Raw genomic sequence first — 24,829 nt, 5'->3', positions numbered from 1 at the left:
AACTAACTTGTATTTTAGGTATTCTGATTCTTAATAATCATTTGTCGATTTTAATTTACAATGGGTTCAGTTGGAATCATCAGCAAAGAATGTTCTTCAGTCATTAGACAGCTACAAGATGACCGTTATAATTCACAGTGACAAGGAGACATATCTTATAATCTGACCTGTTACTAGCCCTAAAGGACTGTCTTAACTATTATACATCAAATGTCTTTCATATTGTATATATGAACATAAAAAGAAGAAAGGCCACATTTGTCTGTAAACATATCAAACTTTATTAAACATTTTATTGAGACAAAAAAATAATCCCTACAGGTCCATGAAACTGTAGACTTAAAATGTGCATATTTTAACGAGTCTCTGCAAATCTATACAATAAGAGCAGAAACACTAATGAAATGTCATACTTAGGCTAAACATAAGAACAAAGTACTTCTGGAGGCAATGGCCAAAAGAATATGGAAATTATCAACCTTTATTGTGAATGCTACATAAAAAAAAATGCAGGCCATTGCATTGTTGAGAAAATCTATACAAATATAGATAAACACTAATATTAATAATTTATTTTAAGTGGGAGCTTTTCTGAGAAATTCATAAAAAAGAAAATAATTCTTATGATATTAAACCTGCACAAAATTAGATCCATACTGTGTATTTATAGTACCATTTATTTAATTCCTTGGCACATGTATTTTAAAAGGGTTTGAATAAGCAGTCTAAAGGGACTTTGTGTGAAGTAAAACATTTCTATACATAACGGGTAAAAATACATGGAGCATGTTGCAAACATATAAATTTTGATATGTCATTCTTCTTCATCATCACTGTCCTTCATAGAAATCCCCTGGAGTCCTCCCCTATCAGAAACTGCTACTGTAGCTTCTTCCATAGATAAACGGTTGTGAATTGTCTCATATGTCTTATTATTTAGTGTGCCATCGAGCACTCCCTGTAGCCTAAAGTCTCTGTAGGTTTTCTGCAAGAAAAAGAAATGATAAAAAAAAAAATATTCATTTAAAATGTACATGTCCGTATAGGGTAGCATTACATCTTATTTTTTAAATACCATAAATGTTTAATATAACAGTAAAATAGAATTTTACATTTGGCAAAGCACATGTAAAAGCCAAAAGCACAGTTGTATTTTTTATTCTTCAGTTGTAAGAAACTGCTTCTGAGAGCAAAGATGGTTGCAAAAATAGGAAAGTCTATCATATTCATCTTTTAAACAGGAAAAAAAAAAAAAACTTTAGGATCATATTTAAAAGCTTAGGAATTTGGAGGTGTGAAGTGGAGGATCAGCTATTCAGAGCTCTCATTTTTCTTATCAGCAAAGATCACATGACCAAATTCCTAGGTATGTGGTTATGTAGGCAGGACTGAAGGGATCCTGGAGCAGCACTTTGTCCAGAAAAAGAAACGTATTTCAGTCCTTCTATTACCCTTCATTTATCCATACTAGCAATTAATCAAAGTGTTAAAGTGGTTGTAAACCATCCAGCAATGTCAAAAGAAAAGCTCCATAAGTCGCACATCATGAAGCAGACCCATGTGCATGAAGCGCAATGAATGGCAGCCTCAGCCCAGACTCCAGCCAGGCCACGCCCCCAACACATTTCACTCCGCCCCCTTGAAACTTAATCCCCATGATTATGCTCCAAGGAGCTGAGCAAAATGCTTAGACATTGCTGCAGCTTGGAGCGAAGATGGCACTCACAGCGGTCTAGTTGGACTTTATCTCTCTACATGAACGGTGCCTAAATTTGGGTCACTGTAAACCCTCTACATATACCCAGTAAAGTGCCTGGCCTTAGGTGATACACAAGATGAAACAAATCCTACATACAGTAAGTTGTATCTGTTTATCTGCTGTCTTCCCAGGTACATGTGCACACTGTTTTTAACCACTTGCCGACCGCCGCAAGTACATATACTGCGGCGGTCAGCCCCTCACAGGCAGAGTGACGTATCGGTACGTCACTAGCCTGTGAGGCTCTGGGGCGCGCTCCTGCACGGTCACAGACCCCCCCGCGCGTGTGACCGGCGGACCCGATGTCCGCCGGTCACTCAGCGATCGTTGGGGGAGAGGGAGAAAGGCAGGCGGCTAGTGTAAACTATGTAGGACCGTTGATCATTGTTCCTACAGCTCAAGTCACAGCCAATCACAGTTAGAATCACGCCCCTAGGGACACACACAGCCCCTGCCTCTCAAATAAAGTTAACCCCTTCACTGCCAGTGTACTTTTACAGTAACAGTGCATATGTATAGCACTGATTACTGTAGAAATGTCACTGGTAACCCCAAAAGTGTCAAAAATGTAAGTCAAGGGTCCGATCTGTCCGCTCCAATGACACAGTACCGCAAAAAAAATCGCAGATTGCCGCCATTACGCGTTAAAAAAAAAACAACAAAAATGACAAAAATCTTTCCCTTTGTTAGTAAACGCGATAACTTTTGCGCAAACCAATCAAAATACGCTTTTTGCGATTTTTTTTACCAAACATATGTAGCATAAAACAAATTGGCTGAAAATGTTAAAAAAATTTGATTTTTACATTTTTTTGGGGGGAATTTCATATAAAAAAAATGTGAAAAATATTGTTATTTTTGCAAAATCGACGCTCTTTTTTTGTTTATAGCGCATGATCAAAAAATCGCACAGGTGATCAAATACCACCAAAAGAAAGCCCTGTTTGTGGGAAAAAAAAGGACGTCAAATTCGTTTAGGTACAGCGTCGCACGACCGCGCAATTGTCCGTTAAAGTCACGCAGTGCCGAATTCCAAAATACCCCCTGGTCTTTCAGCAGCCAAATCCTCCGGGGCTTAAGTGGTTAATGAACTTGGCAGGTAGGTTGTTCTAAACATCTAGGAAAATTATCCACAGATCTTCTGTGTATTTGGGCTGTTACAGTTGCTTTACTGCCTTCATGTACTCATAGAAGACTCAGTGATGTTGAGATAAGGGCTCTTGGAGGGGTTATACCATCTCTTTCAGGACTCCATTTTGTTGTTTTTCCAGTGGAGATAGTGCTTTATGACTTTGGCTGTATGTTCTGGGTCATTGCCCTGCAGCATTGTCTTGCAGCCCCACATCTGCAAAAAAACCTTCACCATGCCTCAGTGTTTCTTGCAAACACTCATTGTACAACTCTGCGTTGGTGAACAAACTTCCTTTTGTTACAGATAAACATAAGTTTAGACATCATTCCAGGGAACTTGCTGCCATTTTCTGCACACCGGTTCTTGTGTTTTTGTGCATAGCAGAGGTGCTTGTATGGCTTTCTAGCAGCATGTTTTCCATGAAGACCACTTCTGGCCAGACTTTGACTGTAGATGGGAGTAGCAGTGTTCTTTTGTTTTTTTACCAAGTGTTTTCTGATAATATAGCCAAATTTACCACCTTAATTCCTACCACAGTTTTTACACTACATAGACAGTAATATACCGAATCATGCAGATTGTTCCTGATTAGTGTGCTATTACTTTGTGGCCGAATGGTTCACGAAATATCAGCGTTTTTGTGGCGAAATTGGTCTCATTGGAATGAATGGCGGAATGTTCAAAACTAGAGTGGGAGTTGAAAAATCAGGACATGATTTCTAAACTGCCATCACTCCCTCTTTTTCAAGCCCACCTATAGAAATCCTATATCAAAACGTTCAGCTATACCTGCTGCCACTAAAAATGTCCACAGCTATCCCTGCTGCCACTAAAAATGTCCACGGCTAAGCCATAGTCCTGATTTTTGAGTTTTCACAATATGACCATTTGTTTGCAACTCATGTCGCCCATTGACATTCATTGAAACTCCACTCTAGCCACCTCAAAATTGAAAGGCAATTTCTAAGCTGCGACTGTGCCTTGATTTTTAATATTTCAGAGACATTCTATGGTCTGGGTCTTGTGATTCTCACAATATAAAGCTGTTCACTGTAGGATTTATAATTTCTAAGCTACAACCGTTTGAAGATGGCAACTGCCAGTGAAGTGAGCAAGTTGGAGCAGTTTGTTTTTAACCACTCTTCTCTGCCCTTGCTGTAGAGTGAGTTGCCATAGGAACTCAGGTGTGTGAGCAGCCAGCAGAGTGACAAAAGCTAGCTAAAAATCAGGACATGATTTCTAAACTGCCATCACTCCCTCATTTTCAAGCCCACCTACACATATCTTATATCAAAACATTCAGCTATCCCTGTTGCCACTAAAAATGTCCACGGTTAAGCCATAGTCCTGGTAGTGTTTTCTAGTTCTTATTATAGTGAAAGCCTATGGGAAAATTTAGCACCCTAACTCCCCTCACAGTTTTTACACTACATAGACAAGTAATACACCGAAACTAGCAGATCGTTCTCGATTGCGTTGCTATTAATTTTTGGAAGGTTTTGCCAAATGGTTTGCGAAATATCGTCGTGTTTGTGGTGAAATTTGGCAAAGTTAGCCCCATAGGAAGGAATGGCAGAATGTTCAAAACTAGACTGGGGCCTGAAAATAGTTAGACGAAGTTAGCGAAGAAATCTTGCCACAATTTCTAAACTGCTGCCACTCCCTAATTTTTAGGGCCACCTACACAAATGTTACATCAAAATGTTCATCTATCCCTGCTGCCACTTAACATGTCCACATCTAAGCCATAGCCCTAATAGTTTTTACACTATGACCATTTGTTTCCAACTCACGCCGTCCATTGACATTTATTGAAACTGCACTCAAACCATCTCAAATTTCAAGGCCATTTTCTAACCTGTGACTGTGCCTTCAGTTTTAATGTTTTCTAGACATACTATACAACGGGGCCGGGGTCTTGTGATTCCTACGGTATAACTCTCTAAGCTGTGAGATTTAGAGCTTTTACACTAGAGCTGTATGAAGATGGGCACCTCCAACTTTGGTAAGTTGCCCCATAAGAATGAATGGCGGAATGTTCCGGAATGTTCAAAACTAGACCGTTTGGTTCCAGCTGCCAAAATGTCTTAACTGCTGCCACACACACACACACACACACACCACACTTAAACACACCACCTACACACACACCACACAAACGTCTGCCACTCCCACACACACATAGTTACACTGTTATACAATCTGCACACTCACTACTTTACATTGTAGCAAAGTGTCATTTCTTCAGTGTTGTCACATAAAAAGATATAATAAAATATTTACAAAAATGTGAGGGGTGTACTCACTTTTGTGGGATACTGTGTGTGTGTATTATATATATTTTTTTTTTTTCTTTTAGTGATGTTAATAAAAAAAGGCATTACATATTGTTTCTTGACACTGATATTTAGAAGCCCATTCATAGAGGGAAAGCAAGGCAGAAATAGTTCCTCTTCCAATGTCAATGGTGATCCACAATGTATTGTATTCAGTGTCTGGATTCCTTTGTGCTTCTTAAAGATGTCATCGGGAACATTTCCAGTAATAGTCTAATGTTTTGTGGAAAATATCACATACACTCTTTTTAAGGAACAACCTTTTTTTAGGAATCTGACCCCGGACACAGAAAAGGGAAAGAGTCCCTATCTGGGATCCATGCTAAAAAAAAAAGTAGACAGGTAATTTTTTCTAATATTTTTTTAAAAAAGTTTCCTTACACTTACAAGTTTCCCCTTTTAAGATGCTTTTTTTTTTTTTTTTCTAAATGATTGGCCCTTTAAGTATTTTTAAAATCGATACTCATTTATTTAGCTGTAAATGTATGTGTGAAAGCCAATCCTATTGATCAGAAATTTGGAACGAGACTCTATACACAGGTGTTTTCTCAGTATGATAAAAAAAAAAAAAAACAACACAGTATCTTCGGTTTATAAATGAAGAGAACATTTTGGTGTCATTTCTATTTCCTATTTATACATTTTCACAGTTAAAGTAAAATGTTGACCTCTGCTAAAACTTTTCAGCAACATTTCATTTTATATTTGCTTTTGATAAAAAACAAAACTTCCATCTGGTGATAGCTTTCATATTTCCAGGGTCTATGATTTACGTGAACATTAAATGTATCCAACGTCTAGTAGATCAGTGATTTAATGCATTACATTTACTTTTGTATTTAAGAATTTACTTCTGTGCACTTACAGTCCTACAAGGACATGCTCCTTCCAGGTCTATCAGGAAAGGCTCAAATATAAGATTATTATTGCCATCTACATACTCCAGGCATAACTTTTCCCACCAGATGCTTTCTATTAAAGGCTAATTTACGTTGTGTGTGTGTTGACATGTGATTCTATCCTGTCAATGCGAGTTGCGTGGCATGGATCTAATCATCTTTTATGGGCCCCTTAAAGTGGTTCTAAAGGCTGAAGCTTTTTACCATCATGCAGCCTATGCATGAAGGTAAAAAAACCTTCTGAGTGTTTTCTAAGGTGACTAGGCTTCTTTCTATAAAAGCCTAGTCTCCTGTATCTAGCAGTGCTGATAGATGGGAATCCACTGCTTATGCCCTAGAAATGTTTTATTCTTGGCATCAATGATATGTTGGAATGAGAAATGTACAGCTCTGCGCTAATGTCAGTCAACAGCAGTGACATTATTAAATATTCTGAGAATTGCAGTTCTGCACTCCCAGAGGAGTGTATTGCTGACTTAAGGTGTAGGCTAAAAGTACAAAGCACTGCACAAAAAAATGCATAGGGGACAACATTGCCAGTTATATCTTCTAATTAAAGTAGTTCTAAAGGCTCAACATTTTTTACCTTAATGTGTTCTCAAAATGCCTCAGTAATTGTAACACCCCCTCACCTCACTTATACTTACCTAAGTACTGTCTTTATCCAGCGCTGTGCCTGTCTGCAGTGGCTCTTTCTTCTCTCTTCTCATACAGGCAGCAGTGGGAGCCATTGGCTCCTGCTGCTGTCAATCACATCCTGAGAGCAGAGAGCAGGGGGTGAGGGTGAGCTGTACTTTGTGTGTTATTAGACGAACACAGTCTTACTTGGGATTGAGCCTCCAGGTTTCCTATGGTAGTGAACTGAGAAGGAGCCCTGAGCGCTGGTGGGGGGACCCCAGAAGAGGAGGTATTGGGTTGCTCTGTGCAATACCACAAATTCCTATATGCTGGCCTAGTAGTTCATAGGAAAATTCTAGTGTAACTTTGGAAGTGTAAATTTAAGTTGAAATGAACAAACTCTGAGAGTTTAACTCTACTTTGTTGTTTTAGAACTTTACAGCGCTCCTAAAGACTTCAAAAAGGCTCTGAAAAATTGGCTGGTAATACTAAGCCCCTGCCTCACCTATGGCAGCAAAGTTTCTAGCCTTCCAAGCAAAGTTCTTCAGCTGTCCATTGCCTATCTGACAAACCATACAGGCAGCTCAACAGCCAACTGGGAAGCTTGTATGTCAAGAAGCTGGCAACACTGCTACTAGTTCAGAGGCAGTGGTTTAGCACTGTCAGCCTGCAGTAGGGAGTCCACGTAACCATATTTGTAATAGTTTTACAAAAAAAAATTGCTGAAGAGGCACTGGGGTTACTAAAGGCAAATAGGCTGCTCACTTTGCAAGGGAAATTTCCCTTAGCTTAGTGAGTGTGGCAAGGATACCCAATTATGTGCCACTTTTTGTCAACATAAGTACCTTTACACAAGGTACTCTTGCAGGGGTTCTTAGCATCACCCAGATAGAAGGTAAGTATTCAGCCTCTTGGCTATTTGGTCTTCAACTGGTGGCTTTCCAAAAAAAAAAAAAAATATATATATATATATATATATATATAATATTATATATATATATATATATAAAAAAAATATATATATATCTGCAAGAAAAAGTATGTGAACCCTTTGGAATGATATGGATTTCTGCACAAATTGGTGATAACATGTGATCTGATCATCATCTAAGTCACAACAATAGACAATCACGGTCTGCTTAAACTAATAACACACAAAAGAATGAAATGTCGCCATGTTTTTATTAAACACACCATGTAAATATTCACAGTGCAGGTGGAAAAAAGTATGTGAACCCCTACACTAATGACATCTCCAAGAGCTAATTGGAGTGAGATGACAGCCAACTGGAGTCCAATCAATGAGATGAGATTGGAGGTGTTGGTTACAGCTGCCCTGCCCTATAAAAAACACACACCAGTTCTGGGTTTGCTTTTCACAAGAAGCATTGCCTGATGTGAATGATGCCTCGCACAAAAGAGCTCTCACAAGACCTACGATTAAGAATTGTTAACTTGCATGAAGCTGGAAAGGGTTATAAAAGTATCTCCAAAAGCCTTGCTGTTCATCAGTCCATGGTAAGACAAATTGTCTATGAATGGAGAAAGTTCAGCACTGCTGCTATTCTCCTTAGGAGTGGCCGTCCTGTAAAGAGCACAGCGCAGACTGCTCAATGAGGTGAAGAAGAATAATAGAGTGTCAGATAAAGACTTACAAAAGTCACTGGCAAATTCTAACATCCCTGTTATGCCCCATACACACGTGCAGATTATCTGCAGACTTTTGTCTGCAGACTTACCAAAACCATATAATATGAGGTCAAACCTAAACACTTTCAATTTGTATGCAATCCGGCAGGCCCTTGCACTACATAGAAAAGGTAAGTCTGCAGACAAAAGTCTGCAGATAATCTGCACGTGTGTACGGGGCATTAGTGAATCTACAATACGTAAAACACTAAACAAGAATAGATTTCGTAGGAGGATACCACAGATGAAGCCACTGCTGTCCAAACAAAACATTGCTGCACGTTTACAGTTTGCACAAGAGCACCTGGATGTTCCACAGCAGTACTGGCAAAATATTCTGTGGACAGATGAAACCAAAGTTGAGTTGTTTGGAAGAAACACACAACACTATGTGTGGCGAAAAAGAGGCACAGCACACCAACATCAAAACCTCATCCCAACTGTGAAGTATGGTGGTGGGGGCATCATGGTTTGGGGCCGCTTTGCTGCGTCAGGGCCTAGATGGATTGCTATCATCGAAGGCAAAAACAAATTCCCAAGTTTATCAAGACATTTTGCAGGAGAACTTAAGGCCATCTGTCTACCAGCTGAAGCTCAACAGAAGATGGGTGTTGCAACAGGACAATGACCCAAAGCATAGAAGTGTCCTGACCTCAACCCGATTGAGATGCTGTGGCATGACCTTAAGAAAGCAATTCACACCAGACATCCCAAGAATATTGCTGAACTGAAACCGTTCTGTAAAGAGGAATGGTCAAGAATTACTCCTGACCGTTGTGCACATCTGATCTGCAACTACAGGAAACGTTTGGTTGAAGTTATGGCTGCCAAAGGAGGTTCAACCAGTTATTAAATCCAAGGGTTCACATACTTTTTCCACCTGCACTGTGAATGTTTACATGGTGTGTTCAATAAAAACATGGCAACATTTCATTCTTTGTGTGCTATTAGTTTAAGCAGACTGTGATTGTCTATTGTTGTGACTTAGATGATGATTCAGATCACATTTTATGACCAATTTGTGCAGAAACCAGAAATCCATATCATTCCAAAGGGTTCACTTTTTCTTGCAGATATATATATATACACACACACACACACACACACACACACACACACACACACACAGTAGCTCACAAAAGTGAGTACACCCCTCACATTTTTGTAAATATTTTATTATATCTTTTCATGTGACAACACTGAAGAAATTACACTTTGCTACAATGTAAAGTAGTGAGTGTACAGCTTGTATAACAGTGTAAATTTGCTGTCCCTTCAAAATAACTCAACACACAGCCATTAATGTCTAAACTGCTGGCAACAAAAGTGAGTACAACCCTAAGTCAAAATGTTCAAATTGGGCCAAATTAGCCATTTTCCCTCCCCAGTGTCACGTGACTCCTTATTGTTACAATGTCTCAGGTGTGAATGAGGAGCAGGTGTGTTAAATTTGGCGTTATTGCTCTCACTCTCTCAAACTGTTCACTGGAAGTTCAACATGGCACCTCATGGCAAAGAACTCTGTGAGGATCTGGAGAAAAAGATCTGTTGCTCTACATAAAGATGGCCTAGGCTATAGGAAGATTGCCAAGACCCTGAAATTGAGCTGCAGTAGGGTGGCATTCAGCGTTTTAAAAGGACAGGTTCACAGCGGTTTGTTGCCAGCGGTTTTGACTTTAATGGCTGTGTGTTGAGTTATTTTGAGGGGACAGCAAATGTACACTGTTATACAAGCTGTACACTCACTACTTTACATTGTAGCAAAGTGTAATTTCTTCAGTGTTGTCACATGAAAAGATGTAATAAAATATTTACAAAAATGTGAGGGGGTGAACTCACTTTTGTGAGATACTGTATATATATATATATATATATATATATATATATATATATATTATACACGCACACAGACACAATTATTTATGACCCTCCGCCAAGTGTCACATACAAAACCATCTCCTCTGCTCATTTTCCTCCTTCTGTTGGGGTAATCCAAGGCTCCGTCCTTGGGCCCCTCCTAATTCCTTCTCTATACCTCTTCCCTAGGCCAGTTGATAACCTCTCATGGCTTTCAATATGACCTCTATGCTGATGACACTCAGATCTATCTCTCCACTCCTCAACTTACCCCCTCAATCTCCTCACATATCACAAACTTACTGAGTGACGTATCAGTATTGATGTCACACAACTTCCTCAAACTCAACCTTTCTAAAACTGAGCTTGTAAAATTTCCTCCTCCCCAATCCCCTCCTTTATGACTTTACCATTAGGATCAACGGCACAAACATTGATCCCTCTACACATGCCAGGGTGCTGGGTATAGTCCTAGACTCTGACCTCTCCTTCAGTCGCCACATCCAATCACCGTTTACATTTTGCCACCTTAACTTTTCCAACATTTCCAGAATTCGCCCCTTTCTAATGACACCACAAAACAACTTGTTCATTCCTTGGTTATTTCCTGCCTCGTCTACTGCAACTCTCTCCTCACTGGCCTACCTTTACACAAGCTATCCCCCCTTCAGTCTAGACCTCCTGCTTTGCTCCCTTGTTACCTCCTCCCATGCTTGCCTCCAGGACTTCTTCAGAGCCTCTCCAATCCTCTGGAACTCCCTGCCCCAGTATGTCTGGTCAGCCCCTTTAGGTGATTCCTGAAAACTCACTTATTCAGGGAAGCCTATCCTACCTCCACCTAAGAACCGTACCTGAGCCATCTCTATCAGATCATTCCCTGCAGCTATTACCTTTTGTACCACCTCATCCTCCCTTTAGATTGTAAGCTCCGTGAGCAAGGCCCTCCTATCCCTTCTGTATTGAATTGTATTGTAATTGTGCTGTCCCCCTCTCTACATAGTAAAGCACTGCACAAACTGTTGGCGCTATATAAATCCTGTATAATAATAATAATTGCTACAAGAGCAATTTTGCAACCATTGACATTTTCTAAAACTCTAAATTTTCAAACAATGCTTTCTTGCCATATGCCATAGCATGAAGGTATTCTCTGTACTGTGGGTGTACAGAAATCCCCACAGAAATGACATTTCTTGCTTGTACAACTGGTCCCACTGCTTTTCCCACAGGTTAAAATAAACACTCTATTGCCACATTATTCCTGCACCCTGTTGCTTTGCTGTGCATCTTTACATATACTACTGAGGGGATCCATCCCAGATCTTTCATCAAGAGCTGCAGGGGACCTTTGGATCTTTACGTCAGTCCACTTTCTTCCATTTTATATGGATTCTACTTCTAATGGACACATAGGCTTTTAACCACATTAGGAGCACCAGGTAAGCAGTGTACACTGGGTGTGCATACAATTTTTATGCCTTGTGCAACTTTGCTATGATTAAGGCCCTTTGAGGATTATGCTTTGCTGAATACTTGCTTTCCTTATGCAGTATTTTGCTTAAAAAAATGGTGAGCTGTATACATTCTTATTTGGAACCTTTACTTTAAGGTGACCTTTGACTGAAACAGCAGACCAAGTGTCACGCTCCCTAAAAGTAAAGCAAAATAAGGGACAATAAAAACAGTCAATAAATAAGCATATACATTTAATAGATTCTATACACCAGTGTCTGCAAAGAAATATAATAAGCAAGAAAAAGAGTCCTAAATGAAAAGGTTGCGATACCAGTTTAGAACAAACCTTGAGTAACACCTAGTAGACATAGTTTACATAAACATAAGGCCCAGCAGGTCAGAGCATGGTCATGTAAAAAAGGCACTGAATTTGGCAGAAGGTCTAAAGTAAGTGGGAAAAATGGAGCATGACAGCAATGCTTGCTTTCCATGGTGATTTGACTGAGAAGGAAAGATTAGTGCTTTTGGTTCACATATTTGTATAAACGTAGTGTATACCTATGCATTCGGTGTGGCCTGCGGGAAACTCAGAAAAAGGTCCCTGCATTTCTTTAAAACTGCAGCATCTGAGAAATAGCATGGTGCTTTTGCACACCCGCAAACACACTGCCTGTTTAAATGTTTAGGGGCCCCATTAAGAATGTCAGCCCGACTCGTCTGTAAAAGAGCAGGGTGTTTTGGCTCTGGGTGGTTGTTGGTTCAGGACGAGTGCGATTCCCGCACTCCCAATCACCTGAACACGTCTAAATCATTTGTTTTGAGAAAGAGCTACATAGAATGCTATTTACAGAAAACAGACAAAGGGCTGGATTCACACTTCTCTATTTTAACACGCATTTTCATTGTAATTGTTTTCAGGAGATTTCAAAGTCAAGAGCCTATAACCAAACTATTCTTCAGCGTTCTAGTATTAAAAGTGCACAAAAAACATGCCCTAAGATGCACTTTTATTACTGTTGCCCTTTCTCTGCATTTCTAATAACCATACACCATACAGTTTTCTGTGTGTTAAAAATGCATTTATGGTGCACTACTTCGAACTGGGCATAATAAGTAGTCCAGTACTGTGCTACTGTGTACTTAGTCACTTTATGACGCCTGTCTGTTTCAGTTACAAGTCTTCTTGGGCCTTCCTCGGGACCTGTCAAAGGCTAAAACAAATGAGATTCTGAATGATGCAGTGACTCTATTCAATATAATTCTGCAGACCATACAAAATGTGTTTGTGAACAGGATTTAAAAACATTTTTGCAGCATACTGCTTAATTACGTTGCATATGCAAATGTATTCGATTTCTGCTTTAAAAAAGGTCTGCCGCTAGTGTATGGTAACGCTAAATTATTAAAAGAAAAAGTACAGTGTGTCAAAAACTGCATGTGCATTACCATAGGCTTGAACTTTAGTAATAGATGAGCAGGCACTGATTAAAGTGAAGACAGAGGCGCCTCTAAGTGTAGACTTTATGCAACAGGTTTAATGAATAAAATTATGCACTCACGTTAGTAAGCATATATTCATGCCCATAAAACAAGGTTCCAGTGTGGAGAAGTGTACATCATCCGGTCATGGACATCCGTCCTGCTGGAGCTGAAATCCTTTCGCCGTGGCCGGCTTGTACGGCAAGGTAAGAACCAGGAAGTAGGCTCGGTGTATTTGCTTGACAGCAAGGCTTGGTGGATAGTCGAACCTGGATGATGTCATCTGCATGCGACGCGTTTCCGAGTGCGCTTGCTGCCAGGGGGAGGGCAGCCGCGCTCCTTCTTCATGGCCTTGAATAAGGAGCGCAGCTGCCCTCCCCCAGGCAGCAAGCACACTCGGAAACACGTCGCATGCAGATGATATCATCCAGGTTCGACTATCCACCAAGCCTTGCTGTCAAGCAAATACACCGAGCCTACTTCCTGGTTCTTACCTTGCTGTACAAGCCTGCCACAGCGAAAGGATTTCAGCTCCAGCAGGACGGATGTCCATGACCGGATGATGTACACTTCTCCACACTGGAACCTTGTTTTATGGGCATGAATATATGCTTACTAACGTGAGTGCATAATTTTATTCATTAAACCTGTTGCATAAAGTCTACACTTAGAGGTGCCTCTGTCTGTCTTTGTTTTAGCCCTGTGGAACCCCTGGATTTTGGTTTCTGGATGGCTGCCCTACATGGTGGACTTTTTCTCCCCCTGTGCCAATAATGACTTTTAACTCCATGGACTTTTGGTTCGATATGTGATCAAGCGCCTGTTAACATTGTGTATTACTGATTAAAGTGATATTATGTATTCTCTACACACATACAAACATACACTGTACATAGAAAAATACTCAACAAAAAAAGAAAACACAAAAAAAAAAAAAAAAGTTGAAATTATGTTTATTATATGCAACAATAAACTTGATACCACAATAGCATGGCTCACCTTTACAATCTTGATGATTGTCTTTAACTGGTATACATGCAGTTGAAGGTCTAATCTGTCAGCCAGCCACACACATATGACTTTCACTGATTTACTGTACCATTGCTGTAAAAAAAAGAGAAAAGAAGGCTCTGCAGTATTAATTTAACTGATAACATAAGTGCTAAAACGCTTTGAAATGATGACAGACCAACACTTAAAAGTTATTAATACCATAATTTTTTGATAAAAAAACTGTATATTTTGCCAGAAAACCAAACAAGCTGACCTGGACTGTTCTTTATGTGAATTAGCAATAACTGTTCTGCTTTCAAGTTGTAATATTCATTAAAACATTTTTTGTACTTTGCAGTCAGCAATTGTTAACGCACCAATATTAAAATCAAAATAATTTCAGATGTTCTACAGTTGTAGCAATAACTATTCACACATCAGGAGTTTAGATATGCAGCCATTGTCTGAAAACCTCATTGTATTTATTGTTATTCTAATATGCATTATTGTTTCATCTGGACCTGCATGTTATTGTAATGAAAACAAGCAGCAGGACAGTGACCAAAAATGTCTACACCAGAATTATATCAATGTAAAAAAAAAACAGCAATCCCCCCCCCCCCCCATAAAAAGTAAATGATTAGCTGGTTAATACAGTATTTAATGTATGGGTACCTTATAAAAGAAAAGTTAAAGGGGATGTACAGTGGAAAGACTTTCCACTTTAGTTTAACGAAGTATGGAGAGAGTTAAAAACCTTGTAATTTTTTTTTTGCTGTCTGTGTCCTGTTGAGATTTCCTTGCTCTTCCTGTCTCAGGGATGCAACAGAAAATGAGTGGAAATTTTAACAAAGTGAGGTTAACTTTAATTTTGAGACTTCCAACCACTTTTTGTCACAGTTAAAAGGTAATTTAAGAAAAATAGCAAGGGTGAATCTATCTAGCAAGGATACAGCCAGCAATATAAAAAAAAAAAAAACGTTTTATGGATATACATTTTACAAATGACCTTGAGTAAGATTGAATTACACCTTGTTTTTAGTACAGCAAGGACCTTTAGACTTATCTTGGGTCAAAATTCATATATTCAATTCCACATTGAATTTCAATGGTTTCCTGCTTACATCTATTATTCTAAATGATCTTAAAATTTGTAAACTTTTACACATTTACACCCTTGAATTCGGTGATGCATGATGCATATTCACTATGCCTGTCAGTAGACACTGCTGTGTCATACATTAAACAGAGCCCTTCTGAATTACAGAAGTGCTCAGAGGAGGAGTTCCAGGATATTGCATTACCCTAAGCAGGTCCCGTTTGGAGAAACAAAGATAGACAGAAGGGAAGGTATGGAAAGAGAGGCCAAGAACGGAAATCCCAGAGACTGTATTGTTGTTCTCGTAAGACCTCAGAGGTGCATACCATGGAGTTTGTGTGATAGCATCTGCCTACTCTGTGCTCTTGAGAATCCCTAAAACCTCTCCAGCAGCTCTGTACCTGACACTGAGCAATAGGGGCTGCTCAAGTAAGTACAAGAGGTGGAAAGGTGTGCCTTTGTACCTTTTTGAGAAGGTACCAAGCCTTAGAATGTTCAAACAGTTTGCTTAATTTGTTTCATTTTCTGGTCACTGATAGACTGTTATGGCCAAATTCAACCAAAGAACTAATGGGTAAAGAGAGTGAAAGGGATATCGGTGAAACAAAAAAACATCTACCTTTCTCATGTTAGTTCGCCTGTACAGTTGATATCCAAATACAGCCCTGTCTTCTTGGAGGTCCATCATCCTCTTAAGTGGGCCATAGATTAATAATCTAATTCAGCGTTTCAGCAGGGACCAGCCAAATTTGGTTCCATCTGTGGCTGGTCCTGTTCAAGAGGAGTCAACCTAGTGATCAACTATGCTGGAAAAGTTGTGCTTGATTAGTGCATGCAGCCAATCGGCTGCAGCTCTGGTAAGTGTATTCTGGCAGTTGAGAAGTCCTGCTGACGGAATACAACACAGCAGGGTGGAGTTCCCACATCCACCCCAAATGTGTGAATGGGGAATCTGTCATTTTTTGGATCAACTGGCTGGCCAAAAAAGAAAAGAGATCCATCTATAGCAAGTCTTACACCTTCTGTAAATGACAAGAAACCAGTGGGAAAGTGAGGTGAAACAGAATTTCTGATCTTTTGTGTTCCTTGCCCTTTAAAGGTGTCTGAACTTCTCCTAGCTGCCATGAAGTCCAGGCAAAAGTGGGCTCTAGATTACTCATGGAATCCAAAACTGTAAACATTCATGTCATGTATTTATTAAATATTAATAAAAAGACAACACATTTGCCACTTATAACAAAAGACATTTAGCATTCAAGACATTATGGTACAATGATGCCGTATATTTCCCATTTTACAAAGCTAAACAAGCACTGTGAAAGCATACATTTTTTTGCTTACACACAGTACAAAAACACCTGGCAATCAATCAAAAAAAGTATGGGATGTTGTGATCCTGTTAATCACAAGAGATTACTTGTAGTGAGATTAACACTTGCTGACCTGTTCAAAAGGAATCTCAACAGGATTTCGTGTCTCTTTAAAAGGAAACATTTCAGTCATCATACATTTTGAGTTATTATTAAAGTTTTTACTTTAAAATAATTTCTGATGTGATTTTAACATTTGTAAATTGCGTGTGCTTTTATTTATTGCTATTGTTTTAAACATCACAATTACTCTGCCTCCTTTTGCCTTACAGCTCTTGAAGACTTCAGTAACACACAGAATCCTTTGTTTTCAATAAGTCAACAGACAGACGTACAGGCTTGCAATCTGAGAAAGAGCAGTAGAGTACAACTATTATGCAGCACTGCAAGAAGCAGAGCCTTCTTATCTAATTACAAAGTATGAGTCAGTTTTTAAACATTAAAATACATTAATAAGCTTAATTAGCTTAAGTGGATATAATTTGCATACATCAAAAAATATTAAATCTGAACTCCAAATTGTTAAATAAAATGGTAAAATAAAAATTATGTATTTCACTCACAAACATGAACAGATGTATTGGCTTCTAAGTGGCTTTAGGAACTGTAGATGAAGGTCCCTCACCTACAGGTGGCTATCACTTTAGGGAAAGAGGCAGTCCCCTAAAATGCACTGCTACATAATTAAAATGGTCACGCTGTACACATTGAGCTGGGATGAATTGCTGGATAGTTATATAGGATTCTGGTGCAGTGTGTAAGCTTTGCAGTTGGTCACATGTGGACAAGCTTGCATCAAACCTACTCCTGAAAACACTTACAAGCTAGAATATCTCTTTATCACTGTAAAAGCAAATATATTATGGAAAAAGTGCATGCGCTACACTATGCCAGTGTGCCCTGCTTTGCATATCACAAACATTTGTTAAGTTAGAGGCAAGGAAAGAAATGAATGTTGCCCTGTTCTCTAAAGGACTATGGTGATGAAATATACAGCATATTCAAATAAATTCAATCAACATTTTTTACAAACTACCATTATTTTGGCTATACACGTGTCAAAAACACACACACATTGTCATTCGATGCTGCCAGAAAGTTTTCCATTTCTAGAGCACCTTGAAGTAAAGCATCTCAGATCCATACAGCTATTGAGTTTTTTTAGAAGATGTCTATTTCTTCCGCTTTGTAAGCACAAGGTTAAATGTTTAGCAGCTGTTTTACAATGGCACTGTACAGAAAATCGAGCAATTTATTCTATACTGTCTGAACAGCAGCACTCATCTTGTCCTCATGCCATGTATTTGACAGTTCCAAACCACTTTAAAAAATTGTATTGTTTTGTATCTTATTCATACACATCAAGCTCCTGTAAGGGCATGCATTATTTTCCTGACAAGTAAAAATAAGAGAAAAGGAAAGGCTAGGGTTGATTCTGTGAGACCCTTGTATTTATTCACACTTATTGTGCATGACTGTAGACTGGTAAATCATATTAGCAGGCTGTCTCCCCATCAAGCTGCTACTTGCTTTCCAGCCCTGCAAAGGTTCAACAAATCAACAGGAGCACGGAAAACAGAACATCAGTCTAATCTAGTGTTTAAGGTGAAGTTTTCAAACCCAATCTAAGAGAATCTTTAGAGCAACCAACAAGCTGAACGGCTCAGAAGGTGGTATTGACAAAGAAATAGGGCTGAAATATTGCGAAACACAGTGCTTGTGCATTTTAATAACAAGTGGGTCAACAAGGACACAGCTCCCTTGGAGCCAATAGTTGCCACCAACTACGTAAATTGCCATGCCAAGACTACGAACGCTCCCAGTTCATCAGCTTTCTTAAACAGTTCATCAGCTTTCTTAAACACCCTAAACCCCCTTGGTGGACCTTTAGTCTTGAATTAACAAATCAAAGCAATGAAAAAGGGTGCAGTCTGAAAGGCTAGCATTGATCCCCAACCGTGCTCAGCACTGCAACAGGCACTGAAAAACTATTGTGACCAGAAATTGACAAGCCTCCTCTCTTAAAATAGTACAGCTGAGCCAGGCTGGATCCAAGCAGCTGTAAAGGGCTCCACTCTCAGGACACAGAGGAAGTAACAATAGAACAAGCATGAGCTCTTTGTCACTGCCAGACTCTGCAATTTTCTAACAAGGATTTGAGTTGTTTCTTTCTAGTGCTTCTGAATAGAGATTTAGCAACATACCCAGATTTTTTTCTCTTGTGTGCTTTAAAATGTGGTTAAGGAATTTCACTGTTCTGCTACCTAAACTAAATTAGAAAACAGTTGTAATTAATATTGTTTTTATTACAGTTGCCGGTTTGTAACATTTTTAGCACAGTTCAATTAGTTGTAAAACTTGAGAGGTGTACCCTTTCTGTGTATACATGTGTGAAAATGCGTGTATTCTGCTGGTGGAAAGGAGAAATAATTAGCGTTTCTAATGTGATGCCTGTAACTCCACAACAAATCACAAGACAATATGGTTGATGTTTATGTGACTTCTGAAAGCTGTGAAGCTCTTTATGAGATGGTTGTGGAAAGCTGTGATTAGTAGCTGTTATATACCTGTAGTCAGGATCACAGACAGATGCTTGAGAAAGAAATATACAATACTATAGTATTTAGCGGTTTAGTTTTATTGTAGTAACATAGTGTGCATTTTCATGTGCATTAATACACTATTGTAATGTGTGTTGGCATGCCTTTTCCGTGTCCTGGTATTATAATCAATAGGCCCTTTATCAAGCAGATATATATTAAAAATAGACAAACTTTTCTGGCCATTATATGTCGCAAGGATGTGAACAAGTACAATTTAAAAAACTACGGGTAACCTAAGTACATGCATCAACCATAGGAATCTTTCAATATGGAATATTAAATTGGTCACTTATAAGCAAAAAGCAATACTCTACATGACCATTTGCTTGAAAAAAACTAAGCAAGCATGATAAAATATTTACTTAAATATCATTAAAAACATAAAAATAAATAGGTAAACCTTCCCAAAGAATGTAGAAATGCTAAGAGCACAAGACCACTAAGTTTGTGCAGGACATTTTGCAAGTAAAGTGGTAAGTATTTTTTTTTCAGATGCAGACGTTGCAATTTGTTACTGATCAGACAGACATATTTTCTTCTGTATATTACCTGTGTGTAATAAGCATTGCTGCCAATTACTGAGTTTGTTAAATCCCACTTGGTTTAGTTGCTATAGCAGAAACATTTCTGACTCACCGGGTATTTAATAAAGTCCAAGAAAAAAATAAAAACAAAATAAAACCCTTGCAGTATGTCAACCCCACCCTCATCCCACACGAGAATTGAATTCTCATTTTGGACTGGGGTAAAGGAAAAAAGTAATACCTTTCTTATTCCTTACTCCAGAAGGGTCACTCCAGATCATGACTGCCACCTCCAAATAACAATACAGGGTTAAAAGCTCTGCTTTGTACATTATGACACAGAGGGCCTGTGCCAGAGGGTGAAGAGCAGAGCACTGGAATGAGTGAGGTTAAGGTAAAACTACACCCTAGCCTTAACAAGCTTTGCAGTGTGTGGTGACCCAGTCGCAAGGGTAATTTTTTTTTGTTCCAGCCTGGAGTTGGGATTTAAAATTCAGGTTGGAAATACTGAATTGTGAATAATACCAGATCTTTTTTTATTCACTGTAATGGTATGGATTTTTCAGCTTTGAACTAAATTAAAATTTAGTTATAGTTCGGTATTAAAATATTACCTTTAATTTTAGTCAGACTTTACATCTATAATTTCAAAACAGAAACAATACTATGGTACTCTTGGTTATAAAATAATATAAAAGGCTGGTACTATATTCTCTGATACACCTGTTACACCAGCATGTTTTCCCTGACAGTTTTCTTTTAAGCTCATGCAAAGTGTCTAAATATACCTGTACTCAAACTAAAGCTCCTAAACCTTGCTCCCTTGTCTACTTGATCCCATAATTTACCAGAGCTTTCATGTGGGTGGCAGAGGGTATTGTGCTTGCTTGCACCATCCCACCAAAAACCTGTGCAACTTCCAAGCCTATAAAATCACTATGTAGAAGGTGTCAGAATACAATATGATGCCCAGAATTCAGGCAGGTGCCTAGGCAGAGATGTATAGTAACTAAGTAGAACTACTTCACTACTGTACTTAAGTACCGAAAGGCGGTATCTGTACTTTCCTGGAGTATAATTTTTTTCTCCTACTTCCACTTTTACTTCACTACATTTTTTCGATGATATCAATACTTCTACTCCGATATTTTTTTTTTGTGCTGCATAGTTACTCGTTACTATTATAAAAATTACCACTGCCAGAACAGTAGATGGCAGGTTTCATGAAGCTCAAAACATGTATTATCAGCGCATACGAAAATAAATGCTACTGTATGCATAAATAAAAGCTGCATTTGAAATAAAAAACAATATGATGTTCAAACTTTTGACTTCTTTCTTTAATAACTACATAACACAGTACTTTTACTTTCAGTACTTGAGTAGAATTTTTTTTCAAAACTACTGGTACTTTTACTTTCAGTACTTGAGTAGCAAAATTTAAAAAAAAACTACTTGCAATACTTAAGTACAAAAAATGTTGAATACTTTAGATCGAGCACTTCCACTTCTACTCAAGTCACTTTTTGATCGAGCACTTGTACTTTTACTCAAGTATGGGTTTTGAGTACTTTATACAACTCTGTGCCTAGGTTGCAGCTTTAGTCAGAGTACTAGTTCACTCTAAAGCAAACCTACACTAGGGAAATATGGAGGCTACCTTTGTTGACCACTGCTTCTAAAAAAAGCCAATGGTCTCAATGCATACTGGGGCACTGGTATTGAGCATGTACGCAGATCAAAATTTATCACTTAAATCTGACTTTTCTGATCTGCTTAATTTTTCTAGGAAGCCTCCGCAGATACCACATACAAGGGCCAGAAAGGATCTTTTCAAAATATGTTAAAAAAATTCTCCAGTTTCCCCTTCAGTAGTGTCCTTGAAGTCCCCTTTAAGCTCTGGTAAAGTGGTTCTAATGCCTCAAGGTTTTTATTTGACCTAATGCATTCTATGCATTAAGGTAAAAAAAACTTTTGTGTCACAGAGTTACCCCCTCACCCCCCCTACTTTCCTAAACTCGAACCAGTGCTGTGTATGAGAGCTGAGGCTCTCCAGGCTTTCTCCCTCCTCCCTGGGGAGATCAATAGCAGTGGGAGCCAATGTCAATCAACTGCAGTGTTGAGGAAGCAGTGGCCAGGACGGAGTACTGCTGTCTGTGTCAATAAGACGCAGCAGCGGGGCTCAGGAGTGAGCCCGCAGGAGTGTCCCCATGGGAATCAGTTTTCTATTGGGTGCACCAGCAAGAGAGAAGGAGCCAGGAGCACCAGCAGGAGACCTGAGAAGAGGCCACTCTGTGCAATTCTGTTGCAAAGAGCAGGTATCTATAGGCATGTTATTTAAAAAAAAAAAATATTTCCTTTACAACCACTTTAAGTAGCATCTGTGGAAGCATTTGTAGTGTGGGATCCCCTCTCTATGCTGATTGTTTGTTCCCCTTATAAGAAGCTCTTTGTTCACACCCAGTCTATTACCTTCTCAGGAACAAAATTTTGTAGTGTGAGCCTAACAGTGTGTTTACTCCAGTAAAGAAAACTTATACAAGAAATGATAAGAAATTACACAAGGTGTTTTTTTTTAATGTAAGTACACGACTTGTGATGTAGGGGAAGATATGCGTTGGATTATCTGTGAGCTTTGAAATTCGGGAAGTCTTAACTCATTTATTTCTTATATATATATATATATATATATACACATATACATATACACACACACACATGCAGTATCTCACAAAAGTGAGTACACCCCTCACATTTTTTAAATATTTTATAATATCTTTATATGTGACAACACTGAAGAGACGACACTTTGCTACAATGTAAAGTAGTTAGTGTACAGCTAGAATAACAGTGTAAATTTTCTGTCCCCTCAAAATAACACACAGTCAATAATGTCTAAACTGCTGGCAACAAAAGTGAGTACACCCCTAAGTCAAAATGTCTAAATTTGGCCCAAAGTGTCAATATTTTGTGTGGCCACCATTATTTTCCAGTACTGCCTTAACCCTCTTGGGCATGGAGTTCACCAGAGCTTCACAGGTTGCCACTGGAGTCCTCTTCCACTCCTCCATGACAACATCAGGGAGCTGGTGGATGTTAGAGACCTTGCGCTCCTCCACCTCCCGTTTGAGGATGCCCAACAGATGCTCAATAGGGTTTAAGTCTGGAGACATGCTTGGCTATTCCATCAACTTTACCCTCCACTTCTTTAGTAAGGCAGTGGTTGTCTTGGAGGTGTGTTTGGGGTCGTTATGTTGGAGTCTCTAAATGGGGGGAATCATGCTCTGCTTCGGTGTGTCACAGTACATGTTGACATTCATGGTTCCCTCAATAAACTGTAGCTCCCCAGCAGGCCCGTTGCTACAAGGCAGGCAAACCAAGCAATTGCTTGGGGCCCAAGCTGGCCTGGGGCCCCAAGACAACGACTGGTTAAGAATAAATGCAACGACACTGTGTAAGGCTGTGAGCGCCCCTTTGATCGTCAATGCAGTAAAGTGCAATGACATGGTTATCGGTATCTCCCTCAAGGGGGCCCCTCTCTGCCTCAACAGGTTTGTAAAAAGTCTGATAAGATCTGCAGACACAAGAGAGATCCCTGGCCTACCAGCTAGACTTTATGCAGAGTATGGTGTATGGACCAGCCCATGGACAGTGCAGACTGACAGCTCCTACTGTATACAGATAGCAGGGCTCTAAATGCAATTAAAATTCCTGCAGCCTGTGTGGATGAGTGAGGAGCAGATAGCATCAGGGTGAGTAGCTGCTAGGACCCTCTGCTTCTACATCTGCCGAGTGCCGACAGGTCTGAAAACTTCTTTCTTTTTTTTTCTATCTCCCTTCTAATCTTAGTCTTCCTATGTTTCTTTTTGTTTATCTGTTCCCCTCCTCTCTCTCTCTCCTTTCTTTCTTTATTATATCTATATCATATCAATACTTCTACTCCGATATTTTTTTTTTGTGCTGCATAGTTACTCGTTACTATTATAAAAATTACCACTGCCAGAACAGTAGATGGCAGGTTTCATGAAGCTCAAAACATGTATTATCAGCACATACGAAAATAAATGCTACTGTATGCATAAATAAAAGCTGCATTTGAAATAATAAAAAACAATATGATGTTCAAACTTTTGACTTCTTTCTTTAATAACTACATAACACAGTACTTTTACTTTCAGTACTTGAGTAGAATTTTTTTTTCAAAACTACTGGTACTTTTACTTTCAGTACTTGAGTAGCAAAATTTAAAAAAAAACTACTTGCAATACTTAAGTACAAAAAATGTTGAATACTTTAGATCGAGCACTTCCACTTCTACTCAAGTCACTTTTTGATCGAGCACTTGTACTTTTACTCAAGTATGGGTTTTGAGTACTTTATACAACTCTGTGCCTAGGTTGCAGCTTTAGTCAGAGTACTAGTTCACTCTAAAGCAAACCTACACTAGGGAAATATGGAGGCTACCTTTGTTGACCACTGCTTCTAAAAAAAGCCAATGGTCTCAATGCATACTGGGGCACTGGTATTGAGCATGTACGCAGATCAAAATTTATCACATACAAGGGCCAGAAAGGATCTTTTCAAAATATGTTAAAAAACATATGTACGCAGATCAAAATTTATCACATACAAGGGCCAGAAAGGATCTTTTCAAAATATGTTAAAAAAATTCTCCAGTTTCCCCTTCAGTAGTGTCTTTGAAGTCCCCTTTAAGCTCTGGTAAAGTGGTTCTAATGCCTCAAGGTTTTTATTTGACCTAATGCATTCTATGCATTAAGGTAAAAAAAACTTTTGTGTCACAGAGTTACCCCCTCACCCCCCCTACTTTCCTAAACTCGAACCAGTGCTGTGTATGAGAGCTGAGGCTCTCCAGGCTTTCTCCCTCCTCCCTGGGGAGATCAATAGCAGTGGGAGCCAATGTCAATCAACTGCAGTGTTGAGGAAGCAGTGGCCAGGACGGAGTACTGCTGTCTGTGTCAATAAGACGCAGCAGCGGGGCTCAGGAGTGAGCCCGCA

The 24,829-nt window shown here is 39.1% G+C and overlaps 1 protein-coding gene across 4 annotated transcripts in view; it reads right to left on the bottom strand.

The window, feature by feature from the left end:
- Positions 1 to 617: 617 nt before the first annotated feature.
- Positions 618 to 24,829, bottom strand: part of CADPS2 (calcium dependent secretion activator 2) — a 1,183,693-nt gene continuing 1,159,481 nt past the window's right edge. For all 4 annotated transcript variants that reach the window (XM_082254958.1, XM_082254959.1, XM_082254960.1 and 1 more), the window contains 2 exons: positions 14,224 to 14,328; positions 618 to 985 (listed from right to left, as the gene is read on the bottom strand). In XM_082254958.1, coding sequence (XP_082111084.1) covers positions 815 to 985; positions 14,224 to 14,328 — 276 coding nt within the window. In that variant the 3' untranslated portion in view covers positions 618 to 814. The remainder of the gene's footprint in view (positions 986 to 14,223; positions 14,329 to 24,829) is intronic.

This window comes from Pelophylax lessonae (genome assembly GCF_965119305.1).
Source record: "Pelophylax lessonae genome assembly, chromosome: 4".
Lineage (NCBI taxonomy): Eukaryota > Metazoa > Chordata > Amphibia > Anura > Ranidae > Pelophylax > Pelophylax lessonae.
This window is presented reverse-complemented; position numbering and strand designations above follow the sequence as displayed.